At 46.2% G+C, this 13844-nt stretch overlaps 1 protein-coding gene across 3 annotated transcripts in view; it reads left to right on the top strand.

Moving 5' to 3' along the window:
* The window catches only part of SEL1L3 (SEL1L family member 3), a 151574-nt gene that overhangs the window by 97054 nt on the left and 40676 nt on the right, over nt 1-13844 (top strand). For all 3 annotated transcript variants that reach the window (XM_057309665.1, XM_026514543.4, XM_057309666.1), the window contains 2 exons: nt 7094-7305; nt 8763-8942. In XM_057309665.1, the coding sequence (XP_057165648.1) occupies nt 7094-7305; nt 8763-8942 (392 nt within the window). The remainder of the gene's footprint in view (nt 1-7093; nt 7306-8762; nt 8943-13844) is intronic.

Below are 13844 nucleotides of genomic sequence, written 5' to 3'. Positions count from 1 at the left end.
CTGAAACTGTACCCATTAAGCAACAGCTCCCCACTTCCCCTCCCCACAGCTCGTGCTAACCACTATTTTACTTTCTGTCTCCATGAACTTGCCTATTCTAGATACCTCATAGACGTGGAATCATACAGTAGCGGTCTTTTGTGACTGGCTTATTTCACTCAGCATCATGTCCTCAAGATTGTCGTGGCATGTGTCGGAATCTCCTTCCTTTTTAAGACTGAACAACATTCCATCATACGTATATACCACATTTTGTTTATCTGTCCATGGATACTTACTTGGGTTGCTTCCCCATGTCGGCTATTGTGAATAGAGCTGCTATGATCGTGGGTATGCAATTACCTCTTCCAGACTCAGCTTTCAATTCCTTTGGGTATAGACTCAGAGGTAGGATTACTGGATCACATGGTAATCCTGTGTTTCATTTTTTAAAGAGACTTCATACTCTTTTTCGTAGTGGCTACACCATTTTACGTTCCCACCAACAGCGCACAAGGGTTCGCATTTCTCTACATTCTTGCCAACACGTGTTATTTTCTGGTTTTTTGAGAAGTAGCCACCCTCGTGGGTGTGAGATATATTTTATGTTTGTAATTTATGTACTGGGGCAATTTGGTTTAATGGCAATAAGAATGATGCTCTCCTAAGTGACATAATGCTATGGAAGAGCTTCCTGGACAGAGAGGCGCCATATGCTCTAAGGGATAGGGCTGCCTGAGTAGAGCTCATCTCACTCTACCTTGAATTATAGCTATTGGATCCTGTTTGTGTCTCTATCACTCGCGCAATTGCAAGCTTGTCGAGGGGAGCACAAGAAATACAATAAGTAACCCACTTACACTTCCAGTTCTCCACGGGGTCTGCAGTGGTGCCAGCCATATGTTAGGTGCTTAGTTATCGATCCTTCTTCTAGATGACCCTACACAGCACGTTTCTGTACCATTCCCCTCCAAGAGCATACTTCATCCACCCTCACTCCTCAGCTGGCCTACAAATAGTCTTGAAGTCCCAACTCAAATACTGCCCCCTCCCGCAACCTTTTTTCTGGCCCCAGGCAGATGGCTTTTTCTCCCCTGCTCCCCTTGCCTTTTTGCGGGTTTCCTCTTTGCAGGACCTGTCCTACTGCATCAAATTGTGGATTTCCCTGATTCCACAGTGGAGCTTATAAGTCTTCAAAGACAGGAATGGGATCTATGTTTTCTTTGAAGTCCCTCAATAAGTATTTGTTGAGTAACAATGCACTCCAAATGAGTAAGCGATTTGATTTTCAGTAGAAAAAATGTCTTTCTTGGGTCAGTGAATCACTGAAGGAATGAAGAATTTGACTACCAGGAGACAGGTTTAAGGTCTATGCTGGCCAAGCCATGACACCAATCCAGATGGATCGAGGTCTATGGGCTTATTTGCCTTCTTTCTACATTTTTCTCACTTCTTGCACATTTCTTCAGTCTGTCCTCTCTTGGGAGCTGCTGTCCTGGCTCTGAGACCCCTCTGCAAACATAGTTCTCTCTCCCAGGTCAGCCAGCAAGCTGTTATCCAACTCCTCCCCGTCAACAAAAGTAACCTAAATCCTTCGTAGGCACACCCATTACAAAAGAATTCCCAAAATGTAGCCCTCCTGCTCCTCACTTTCATATGTCTGTTATCTAGTTGCCGAAGTAGACAGGTGCCCGGATGTAAAACAGCCCCAAGGTTCGTGCAAACCCAGGTTGGCTCCCATGGACTGGATCCCTCTAGGGCAACCATAATGAAAAGACTGCTCCAGCCCACACAGAACTCTGCCAAGTGCCAGGGGTTGCGGAGGAAGGAGGCTTCTTAAGTGTTGACAGCTGATGTGCTAACCTTGTGTAAAATGCAGCTGTCCCCACCGGTGGTTCCTGCTCTGAAGAATAACGGGGCGTGATCCTCGTCTCCCAGAGCAGGCCTGCCTTTGAATTAAAGATGGCAGCGCTCCTCGGACGCTCAGCTGCCCTGCACGTGGATGCAGCAGAACACCCTTCCTGCCTCCCGGCATCCCAGAGCCACTGCTCCGCATCTTGATTTCCTTGCTTGGCGCAGGAATTCTCCTGCGGGGCTCTGTCCCCAAGTCCACAACTGCCCAGGCTCTGGGTGGCATCCAACATGAGACCCCGTGTTCAAGACTTCAGGGGGACTGTTCTGATTGGTTACCCTCTATGTCGTTTCCTGGGGAACCTCCAATTCTCTAGGAAAATGGCTCCTGTTAGAGCATAGAAATTGCCCTATTAGCATTTGGGCTTTTTCCAACGCTAGGATGGTAGGAGTCTAGTATGTGTGCTTTTTCATTATTTAGGTGGTGGGCTGGCTATTTCTTTTACTCTCCTGTGGCAACTTCCTGGTCAAAACAGAACCCTTAGAATTCAAAAACCCTTTGAATGGGGCTCCAGCATCCAGGAAAGAGAGGTGGCGGGGATGGGGGGGGGGGGGTTGCTGGTAAGAGGTTGCAGGGAGGCGGGGATGGTAGTGGAGGTGGGGCTCGTGGCCAGATTGCCGGTTTGGGGGGGAAGGCGTGAGGAAAGCTGCCAAGACTGAGGTGCAGGGGTTGCAAAGGCAGGGAGGGACAGGTGAGCTGGCCAGCAGACCCCTGTGGACATCGACCCTGAGGCGGGAACTCTTTACTCCCTTCCCTCCCTTCATTTTGGACTGGGCACCTCGCAGCCCATGGGAGTTGTGGCTACGGGAGGTCCAAGGTCTGCCAGCAAATGGGCCTCGGGAGGAGGCCGGGCCTGAGGTGGGCTCGCCTCCCAGGGCTGACACCATCTGCATCTTGTCCCTCTCTTTTTTGTTTCTGTTCTGGATGGCCTGCCTTGCCCCAGGCTGAGGAGTGCTGCGCCCGGAGCCAGAGGGGTCTCCACACAATATGCCGATATGCGAGGGGCTGCTGGCCTCCACTGGTTTGCTTTTAACTGTCCTATTTTTGCCAACAATTGCAATGTGTATTTGGAAACACTAAAATGCAGAGCACGGAAATGGTAGATAGACAGTAATGTTTCTTAGTAACTCCGGGATGCAGGGTCCTTTAAGAGCTATTTGCAATGTTGTTCATTGAGAAACCCTCATCTTTATTTTTATTTAGGAAAGCAGACATTATAGCTTAAAACAAAAACAAAAACAAATACACAGAAGCACAAAGAAAACAGAGAGGACCACACTTTTCCTGCCCAGAGAAGCCCTGATGGCAGTCCTGAGGGGGAGGGGGTGGAAAAGGGAGGGAGAGAAATTATGGGGAGGAACCACAAACCGGGAAAACTTGCATACTGAAGAGTACAAGCAGTTTACTTTTTACTTTTTTTTTTTTTTTTAAGATTTATTTATTTTAGAGAAAGAGAGAACTGGATGGGCAGGGTGGGGGGTGGGCAAAGGGAATGACGCAGACCCCTGCTCAGCATGGACACAGGACTCGATCTCAAGACCTTGAGATCACAACCTGAGCCCAAAAATCAAGAGTCCGAAGCCCAACCCCCTGAGCCACCCAAGCGCCCCAAGCGATTTGCTTTTGAGAAATAAGCCACCTCCTTGGGGCTCTGGGGCTCACGGGATCAGAATGCAAATCAGGGATATGCTGTGGGGTTTTTTTTAAGTAGTAAACGGGGTGAGAGCTTCCTTTTCTGGTTAAATGACATTTTCTCCTTTCACTTCTTTTTCCCTTTCCAACTTGTACTTTGGATGCGTTCCAGCTTTTGGAAGCTTGAAAGTAAAAATGACTTTCCTATTGATGCCCCCCCCCCCCCCCGTCCCTTTCACGAGGAAGGAGTCTGCCTCTCTCCTGAATTCCCAATCAGATGCCCACTCCAGCTCCCCAGCAAGGGCCCACCTTCTCATTTTCTGCTTTTTGCTCCCGTTAATGATGAGCCCGCCAATGGCCACCTTATGGTATTGGTACTGCTGTAGAAAAGAAAAACCGAGCAAAACAAACAATGCCGCATTCCTGGGGAAATCGGAAGGGTTAAAGAGTGGGGGGCGCTGGCCTTTTGTTTCCTTAGCTTCTGGGCCAGGAAGCAGGAAAATGGGAACATGGCTCCTTCTTCTATTGTGTTTGTTTGTTTGTTTCATTACGCCCATTCATCTCCACAAACAAGGCATGTTTTTTAGTTACAGATCGACTAGAAAAAAAAAATGCATATGCTAAACCAGATGGGTGAAATTAACAGTTTCATTAAACTAATTTTGAAATTGCCTGTTTTACAGACTCACCAGTGGTAGCATGGCTTGGCTTTTCTGCCGCAGTTGGAATTTGAACTTTAAAGAATGTGCAAAAAGAGCAGTTTGACTTTAGATTTATTTATTTTTATTATTACATTCACTAGTGCAGAAAATTGTTTAGATTCTTTTGCAGAGGAAATACTGATTGGTAATATTTGGGGGGGGAGTTAGGAGTTTTACTATGTAAAAGAAATAATGAAGCCTTTTCAATCTGCCTTGGTTGCAGTCTGCAGGTTTTTTTGTGCTAAGGCTTTGAGCTTTGTGAAGGATTCCCCTTTTGCTCCTTATTCTCCAGCAATCCCAGCTACCTGGGCACTCTTGCTAATGATTTCTGGGGTTCAAGTGTTGCATTTGGAGCTTCATTTGGTTTGGAGTCTCCTCTCTCCTCTGAGCCCCCAAAGCCCGTGTCTGTGGGTACTCAGGCAAAACTCATCCTCTCGGCTAGGTGTTTGGCAGAGCAGGTGAGGTGGGGATGAATCATTAACAAAATGTCAATGTTGCTTTGCTCAGAATGTGCACAGAGGGGCATCTGAGATGAGTACATATTTAAAAGTAAATCTATGAATAAGTAGGAGTAGGATTTATTTTGCAACTCCATCGGAGAGCTGTAGTGCATACTAAATCCAGCGGAGAAGGTTCTTATCCTGTCTAATGGTTGGGTAGGATGGAATTCTCTCAACTCTTCAAAGGGAAAATCCAAAATGAGATCCCCAGACTGCTGGTGGAAAAGGGTGTTATTATTCAGATATATCCCAACAGCTGAGCAGAGGAAAATGTTCAAGGATGTTCACTGCCGCGTTGTTGGTTATAGCAAAATCACTGGAAGCAACCCAAGGGTCTAAAAATAGAGAACTGGTTGGGGACATGGCACTGCTATAGAATGCAATACTAGCGAAGCTTTAGAAAGAATGGGCTTCTGACAGCCGCAGACAAATCCTCATGATAACGTGGTTAATTTAAACAAGAAAGTTGAGGGTCAGAATTATAGGAGCTTTTGTGAAAGAAAATGCATGTGTATCAATACAGATAGATGTGTATATGAGTTATAGTCTGTGCAAAGGGACAAGTCTGAAAGCGTACATACCAAGCTTTTAACAATGCTTGTCTTCACTATTAAAGAAGGATTAGGAGAGAGGGCACTTCTGGTTTTATTTTATACAAATCTGCATTGTTTGATTTTTTTTTAAACAAGCAGCTATTTCTTTAGGGATTAAAAAATACAGAAAGAGAAGCAAATTCCATTTGTTCAGCGAGGTGCTTTTTTTCAACACCTATTGCTTGGGATCAAGCGTGTAAAAGCAGACCCAGCTGTTGCTTCTTGGAATCCAGGAGACGGCTAGGGTGAGGAGTTCCAGGAGCCAGGAGATGAGACTGCTTTAGTTCCGGGTGGGGGTGGGCTCCTGCCCCACGGCTCAGCAAGTGGAGGCACGTGTCCCCCACTCAGGGGGCAGCCAGCCCGCCTGTGTGCCCCAAAGGACTGGCACCCTCTCAGAACCGATGGCTTGGCTTTTGAAAGTTCATCCTTGGACCCCACTGGCCTCTGTTTTTAACGTGGAATCTGTAAGGGCTTGCCCTTAAATAAATCCAATCTCAGACCTGCCCATTTCAGTTTTCTCACATTGAAAACTCATCTCTGTTCACTCCTTAACGGAGTGCTGATAGAATGAGTCTGTTGTTGCCTCCTGAAAGTTATTAGTGACATTTTAATTTTGGATAGAATGAAGAAAAGAAAAGAAAAATGTTGGATGTAACAACTTTTAGGCAGATACAACTTTAGTCTTAAATAAGATGGGCATGTCTCTTTAAATGTAAATAATATCTATCCAATCCCATATGGTCTTTTGTAACATAGCATCTAATAGATACACAGAATAGAAAGTAAACATTTGTTGCCTAAATTAATGAACAAGAGAGATGAATTGTGTAGACAGACTTTGGAAGACCGTCACACTTATGATATAAGACCATATAACTTGCTAGTTTGGGCTTAAATGTTTGTCAGATTTATGGGACGATTAGGTGAAAGGAAATATCATACAGCTGAAGGCAGTGGCAGAGAAGGGTCTACCAATAGTGGGAAGGTCCTTAGTACGACCTCTGGGGGCCTATTCATCAGCAGCTTGGTGCAGCAGAGTAAGTAGGAATGGCTTTCGTGACCCGCAAAGCTGAACTCAAAACGGGGCTCAGCCACTTGCCAGGTTTTGTAACATCGAACAGGTTAGTTGACGTCTCCAGGCTTCAAACTCCTCATTGGAAAAATGAGGACACTAAGAATGGTACCTACCTCATAAAATTGTTCGGATTACATGACATAATTTGCATAAGACACCTAATCCAATATTTGGCATTTTGTAAGCCCTCCGTAAAAGTTGACTCGTTCCTTTTATTGTATTTAGAAACCCTCAAGAAAAACTGGGGGCAAAAGATAAGAAAGCACCTCAAAATAAGTTTCTTTTGTGCCACTTTTTAGAGCAGCACCTAGGAACTATTTCTGAGCTAAAACACATTCTTCTTCCGAGCCTTAGAGGGAAAAAAAGGTCTCTCTGGAACTTTCGGTGGTCCTGATTTGGTGGTGAGTTACACTGAGTAAATTACTCTCTGGAGGCACTTTCTCAGCTATATAAGGCACATCCTTTTCCCCAGGATACTAGGCTGTCATTTAGTGCCAAAGAAAAAGCTATTTGCAGAATGACACCGTGGCATCCCCAAAGGGTTTAATTTACCTCCCTGGAAGGTGGTGTATTTCAAGGCACTGCAGAAGCAGCCATATTAATAACTCAGGTGGTTTAATTGGCTTTTCCCTCTTCTTTCTAAAGCCATGTCGATCCCATGGTAATTAATCGTGTGTGCTGTGAATTGTGGTTATTTACAGGGCCAAGGAACCCAAATGAATCTGTATTAGAAATCGGCGGGAGGATATTTGAGAAGGCTGTAAAGAGACTCTCCAGTGTTGATGGTCTTCACCAAATTAGCTCTGTTGTCCCCTTTCTGATGGATTCCAGCTGCTGTGGGTACCATAAAGCATCCTACTACCTCGCAGTCTTTTATGAAACTGGATTAAATGTACCTCGGGATCAGCTGCAGGTAGAGTATTTCATGCCTTCCAGAAACATCCGTCACCTGCGTTATATTTGCAGAGTAATGCTCTCATACCCCGGGTGGAAACTGGACCTGTTCGTGCTCTGTGGAGCCCTTTAAAAACCTTGACACTCAAGAAAAACGTCCTAGAGCTATGTTAAGTACAGGATCTTTTGCTTCCTTTCTGGGCACAAGCTGGGGATAGGATTGGTGTATTCTAAGGGAGAGTCGGGGCCAGGTTTACCAGAATCCCACTCCTTCGAGAATAGGTGCCTCTCACCCAATTCTTATAACTGCTTAACTACTGTGGCTGTAGGACCGTTATCCCACGTGACTGTTGAGCTAAGTGAAGTCATTTGGACCTCTAAGCGAAGTGTGGGCACCTCCAGCCTTCTACCATCAACGCAAAAGCCATACCGCACTGTTTCATTTGTGGTTCTGAGACCCGGTTCATTATGCAACTTGCCAAACATTTGGGATCCCATTTATATAAGTGCTATGAGCAGTTCCTGGCCACTTGCAGTTTTCAGATCTGCACATAGGATTGTTCATCCTGGATTTGAAGAGACTCAGGTTGTTTAAGCCTGCCCAGGAGGTTCCATGTTCCTTCTTTTTTTTTTTTTTTTTTTTAAAGATTTTATTTTATTAATTTGACAGAGAGAGACAGCCAGCGAGAGAGGGAACACAAGCAGGGGGAGTGGGAGAGGAAGAAGCAGGCTCCTATCGGAGGAGCCTGATGTGGGACTCGATCCCAGAACGCTGGGATCACGCCCTGAGCCGAAGGCAGACGCTTAACGACTGCGCCACCCAGGCGCCCCTCCATGTTCCTTCTAAGTGACTTCTTTGTGTATGCCTCTGGATTATTGGTGGTCATGACTGATGGCATGCTCTCCTGAGTTCCCAAGGCAATTCCCCACAAAGGGAGAACAATGAAGAAGATTCTAGCCTTGTTTCTGTCACAAAACGGCTGGTTGGCCATAGACACATGACTTCAAGTCCCCCTCTCCCCTCTTTCCTCAACTATGACGTGAGGCTGTTGGACCAGCTGATCTCCAAAGACCGTTTTCAACACTAACATTCTGAGAGTGTGAGGTTAGGACATGGCCACTACTCATATCATCCGCCATCGTAGCTGAAGCAGACCGGGGATCCTTGGAACAGTTGGCAGGTGCACAAGAAGATTCTATGAGAGAAGTCAGGGGACGACCCCTGTTTTCATGGAGTGAAGGGAAGAAGTCAAGGAATCAAGCTATTAGGCATTAAGAAGGACGGAGAGCTAGAATTTGTAAACCGTTAAAGAGTTGTGGGGCTTCTTTTCCAAAGATTGTTTTTAAAGGCATGTTAACATGTTTCTGGAATGACCAGGTTCATATATGGGATGGGGCCAGATAACCTTTCAATGTTAGGATTTTTTGAGGTTTTTCTACAATCTCGTGAACACTTGGTAAATTTCTTCCTAACAGGGCATGCTGTATAGTTTGGTAGGAGGCCAGGGCAGTGAGAGGCTGTCTTCAATGAATCTTGGATACAAACACTACCAGGGTGTTGACAACTACCCCCTGGACTGGGAGCTGTCCTATGCCTACTACAGCAACATTGCCACGAAGACACCCCTTGACCAGCACACGCTACAGGGAGATCAGGTAAGAGAAAGAGGTGGGTGGAGATGGTCATGGCCCTGTTTACTGGGGCCTCCTGAACAATGTTATACAGTGTCCACACCTGTGGCTGGCTCATTGTCAGGCCTTCAGAGGATGAACATAATTGAATGGAGACAAAAGCTATCTTGCACTCTCCAGTTCATATTTCCTGACTGTGTTCTCAGGCTGAATGCAGGAACAATCCTACACCCTTGCATGAAAAGCTTTTCATGAGCAGGAGGACTAGCATGGGAAGAATAGATTTGGCCCTGGACAGATTTTGATTTTGCAAAAAATGTGTACCAGAAACAGACACCTTGTCTTTGTTCCAAGACCATAGAAGGGGGTGGGTCTGGAGGTGTGAAGGATTGGGTTAAATTGAGTGGGGGGAGTAAGCCAAGGGCTCCTATCAGTGTGTAAGCAGCAAGCAGGGTCTGCAGTATAAGGAAGCAAGCTCCATCCCCAGCTATGTTCCCAGTGCCAGGCACCTCGAGAAATATCTGACCCCATCACATGAGCCTTGTTAGCTCAGTGCTTCCAAGTGACTGACAGGTGATGTTTGAAGCATGCCCCAGCCCAGAGTAAGGACTGGATGAAGGATACCAACTCTAGTCTTTAATTCTGCAGGCTTCCAAATCTTGTTGAGTCGTTGGGCCGAGAAATCAGTGGTTCACATATGCCAAAAAATACATAACACATTACGTTGGCTCAACTAAGGGTTTGCTTTGAGGACCATGAATAAAAGGGTATAAGTAGAAGTGATAGTGTAAGAATTCAAGGAAAGCTGCCTCTAGTTGAGGCAGGTCTGCATTCGGTGGGAGTAGACTATGATGTGGTTGGCTTCTTGGAATGTATTTGTATATATCCTCTTTATCCAGGAAGGATTTAAGAGGTTTTGATTGTCATAGCCCTCGAGCTGGTCAAGTTGAGAGGAAATGCAAGCTGTCTCTACCAGGAGTTGTCAATTTTTTTTTTTTCTGTAAAGGGCCAGATAGTAAGTATTTTAGGATTTGCTCCTATAGCCTCTGCCAGGGACAATATATAAGCAAACGGGGAACCTGGGTATGTGCAGCCGTAAATAGTACGTAAACCGCATGGCCAGATTTGGCCCTGATGGAGCCCATAAACTCTTGATTTTTCCCTGCTTCTGCTCGGTGAGCCCAGGGGATACACCTGGCTAGGTCAGGATGGTGGAACCTTAGCCTCAGCGGCTAACTGGAAACCCGTCCACTCTCCTGTCCCCAGTGCTGCTTCCAGATTGCACTCAAAAATCCACAGTGCAGAAAACTTGCACTTTGCTGATCAGGAATGGACGGTGCCCAGAAATGAAATCTACAGTGGCTGCCGTATGTTTCAAAATAAATGACTCAGAGGTATATGCTGTCAGTGACCATTAAACAGGAGTCAAACTATAAAACAGCAAATGGCTATCTATAGAGACGTTCTAATTCCTTCAGAAAACAGTGATTTCTCTTGAACAAACTTACACAATCTTGTTATTATTGTTTGTATTCTCTCAATGTATATAAACTATATGCAAAATTGGACCTCAGTTTGACAGGAATTAATTTATGAATCGATAAAGTTGTTTGGTTTTTTTTTAGAAAGGAATTATTCTGAGAAAAAAAAATCCATACAAAAAGCAAGCCATAAAGTCAGACTGTGGTTGTTCTTCTCAGCCTGAATGTGTTAATAATGTCCTCTCTGTATACATTATACTTTTAAGAATTCTAGTTCAGCATAAATTAGCAATGGGAAATGGTATGTTGCTAACAAGCTCCTTTTCTTTTGAAGATTTGGCACACGCAATGTTACGATTATGAAAGAAAATGTGTAATTGGTCAGAACCAGGGAAGATGAATAGAAGAGATCCATCTTGCAGCTGAAAGTCGTATGATTAAGAACCACAGATAGGAATTATACAGTTAGGAGAGTTGTATCCTCGCTCATTTTCTCAAGAATGTGTAATTAATGGCTTCTTGAGAATTTAAGCAGGTGTCATACATTGATTTAAATGTCCTTTTGTTGAGAAATCTATTAATTCACCAGCGGCACGTAACAAATGAGGAGATACGGAAAACGAGACCTCTAATTAACAAACCAAGGATCCGTCAGTAACTCCTTCCTTGATTCTTGCTTCCTTTTCTCTTTTATGTAGCTCGTGGTTCACATCATTTCATCTTCTTTATTAGTAATCTCACTTCATGTCACTTCTGCATGATTTAGCAGGTCTCTGTCTTAGGTGAAAGAGAAGCTGCTAGGTTTTGTTTGTTTTTGTGGCTTAATTGCCAATGAGTTTCTTTCATTCTCTCTACTCCTGGGAATGTGCTTTTCCACAAGGTTTGGTCCCCAGCTCTGCACCTGCTAAAGGGGCAGGGATCTCATCCACACCCCTGGTGTTAACTGCCTTCCACGTACTGATGACACCCAGTCCTTCCTCCAGCTGGGACTTTCTTACGCACCCGCAACTGCAATCATAACACCCTAGGAAGGCAACACACCATCTCCCCTCTCCGTCCCCCCAGACTCCTCCATGGATGACACCACTGTCCATGGTGCTAGCAGCCGAGGAGCCATCCCCCCATCATCCCATCAGTTACAGTTATCCCACCACCTTAACTTGCCCATTTCTGTCTCCTCCCATCCCCATCCCTGCTGCCACAGGCAACATTCGCCCCTCGTCATCTCTGCCCTGGGCCACTGGACAGCCTCCTGCTCTGGGCTGAATTGTGCCCATCCCACTCCTTTTGAAGCCCTAACCCCCAGTACCTCAGAATGTGACTCTCCCTGGAGGTAAAGGCTTTAAGGAGGTAACTCAGTTGAGATGGAGTCATTAGGGGGGCCCTGTGTAATGTGGCTGGTGTCCTTACAAGAAGAGAAGAGTAGGACACAGATAAAACAGCGGGATGACCACGTGAGGGCCCAGTGGGAAGGTGGCCATCTGCATGGTAAGGAGAGAGGCTTTAGAAGAAACTAAACCTGCCAATATCTTGATCTTGGACTTCTAGCCTCTAGAACTTCGAGAAAATAAATGTCTGTGGTTCACGCCGCCCAGCCTGTGGTGTTTTGCTGTAGTGGCCACAGCAAATCAATACACGTCCTAACGGGTCTTCCCGTCACTAGTCTTGTCCCATCCATTCTCTTCTCACTGAAGCCAAAGCAGGCTGTCCACAGTCGAGGTTCTCAACCTGGTGGCACGTCAAAGTCACCTGGGGGGTTAAAGAATAGCTCTGCACAAGCTCCACTCCATAGTCTTGATGCAACAGCCTGGGGGGCTGGGTCATATGTGTATCTGTGTATGTATATACAGTTGACCTTGGACAATGTAAGGGTTAGGGACACAGATCCCCCCACATAGTTAAAAGTCCACGTATAACTTTTGACTTCCCCAGACTTTACTACTAATAGCCTACCATTGACCAAAACCTTACTGATAACATAAAGAGTCAATTCACACATAGTTTCTATGTTACATGTATTATGTACTGTATTCTGACAATAAGGTAAGCTAGAGAAAAAAATGTTATTAAGAAAATCTTAAAGACAGTATATTCATAGTACTGTATTTATGGGAGAAAATCTGCATGTAGGTGGGCCTCTGCAGTTCAAACCGGCATTGTTCAAGCGTATTTAAAAAGCTCTGATGTTCAGCACGTGTAGCCAGAGTGGAGAAGTGCTGACCCACAAGATCTAGGCTCAGCTGGTCGCCTGGCATAGGAGGCTTTCCTTGATCCCGTTTCTGTTTCTCCAGCCTCCGCTGTCAGTAATCCCTGCTCAGCCTGTCTACTCTGGTGATACCATGCTTTTGGCCGCACGCTGCTGTTCACGCCTCCTGGCCCTGTGTGGTCTCCTCTGCCTGGTCTGCTTCTCCACACTCGCTCCCCTTTTCCTCCTACTTGAACTCCGGGCTCGGACATCACCTCCTCGTCCAGATCTCCTATTGTGGTGGGACCATGGGACCCGGTGCACACCTGCTGTTGCCCTCAGGATGGCTGCTGTGTACGGGGTCACCAAGCTGGCCTCCCCAGGACACTGTAGGCTCCCTTTTCTGTTCATATCAGGGTCCCCAGTGCCCAGCACTGTGCTTGACACACAGTTGGCACCCAGTGTTTGCCGATGGGATGACGGATGGGGTAGGAGTGCAGCACATTCAGTGACGCACGTGAGGTTATTAGACTGTCTTGTTGACTCTCTGGTGCTTTCTGATGTGACCAGTGCTCACTGTGGACCCTCTCACACTGAGCCTTTCTGCGTGGCATCCCCCATTTGAGAATCTCGGATACTTATCCTTACAGCGGATATTTCCGCATTCTTACTTTAATAAAATCCCTAAAATGTTAAATTTTAACAAAGATAACACACACCCCCTCTTGGGAGCCAAGCATGATAGCTGACTTTAAACACCCTGAGAGGCAGGTTCCTACTGGCGGTTCCCACGGGCCTCGCGTGAAGCTGGTGGAGGTAGGCGGTTTACGTGCAGGCTCTGGAACTGCCCCACTCCTGAGTCCCCGGGGGGCTGCTGAACCGCTGTATCTCACAACTCCAGAGAATGCAGATGCGCGGAAAAATGCGAGCTCCCCAGTTGCAAAGTCGGAGGGGTTTTCAAATTCCTGCCCTGTCTTCCTTCTTCTCTATCTCCGTCTCTGTCTCTCCACCCCCACCACTTCTCTCTCACACATTTCCCTTGCTCTCTTTGTCTCTTTTCATTTTCCTCTCCTCCCCTCTTCCTGCCTCCACCACTGTCTTGCCCTCCCCAACCCCTGCCCACACTCCCCTCTGCCCTGCCTTGTGCCCTGCTCGGTGCTCAGTGGCAGACCGCTGATACGGTATGAACACAGCCCTCCTAGCCTGCAGGCTGAGCAGAGGGAAAGGGGGTAAAGCAGGTGAAAGTCAGTGTCAGGGACA

Source organism: Ursus arctos, unplaced genomic scaffold, assembly GCF_023065955.2.
Source record: "Ursus arctos isolate Adak ecotype North America unplaced genomic scaffold, UrsArc2.0 scaffold_9, whole genome shotgun sequence".
NCBI classification, from domain to species: Eukaryota; Metazoa; Chordata; class Mammalia; order Carnivora; family Ursidae; genus Ursus; species Ursus arctos.
Note: the sequence above shows the minus strand (reverse complement) of the source record. Positions and strands in the feature narration are given on the sequence as shown.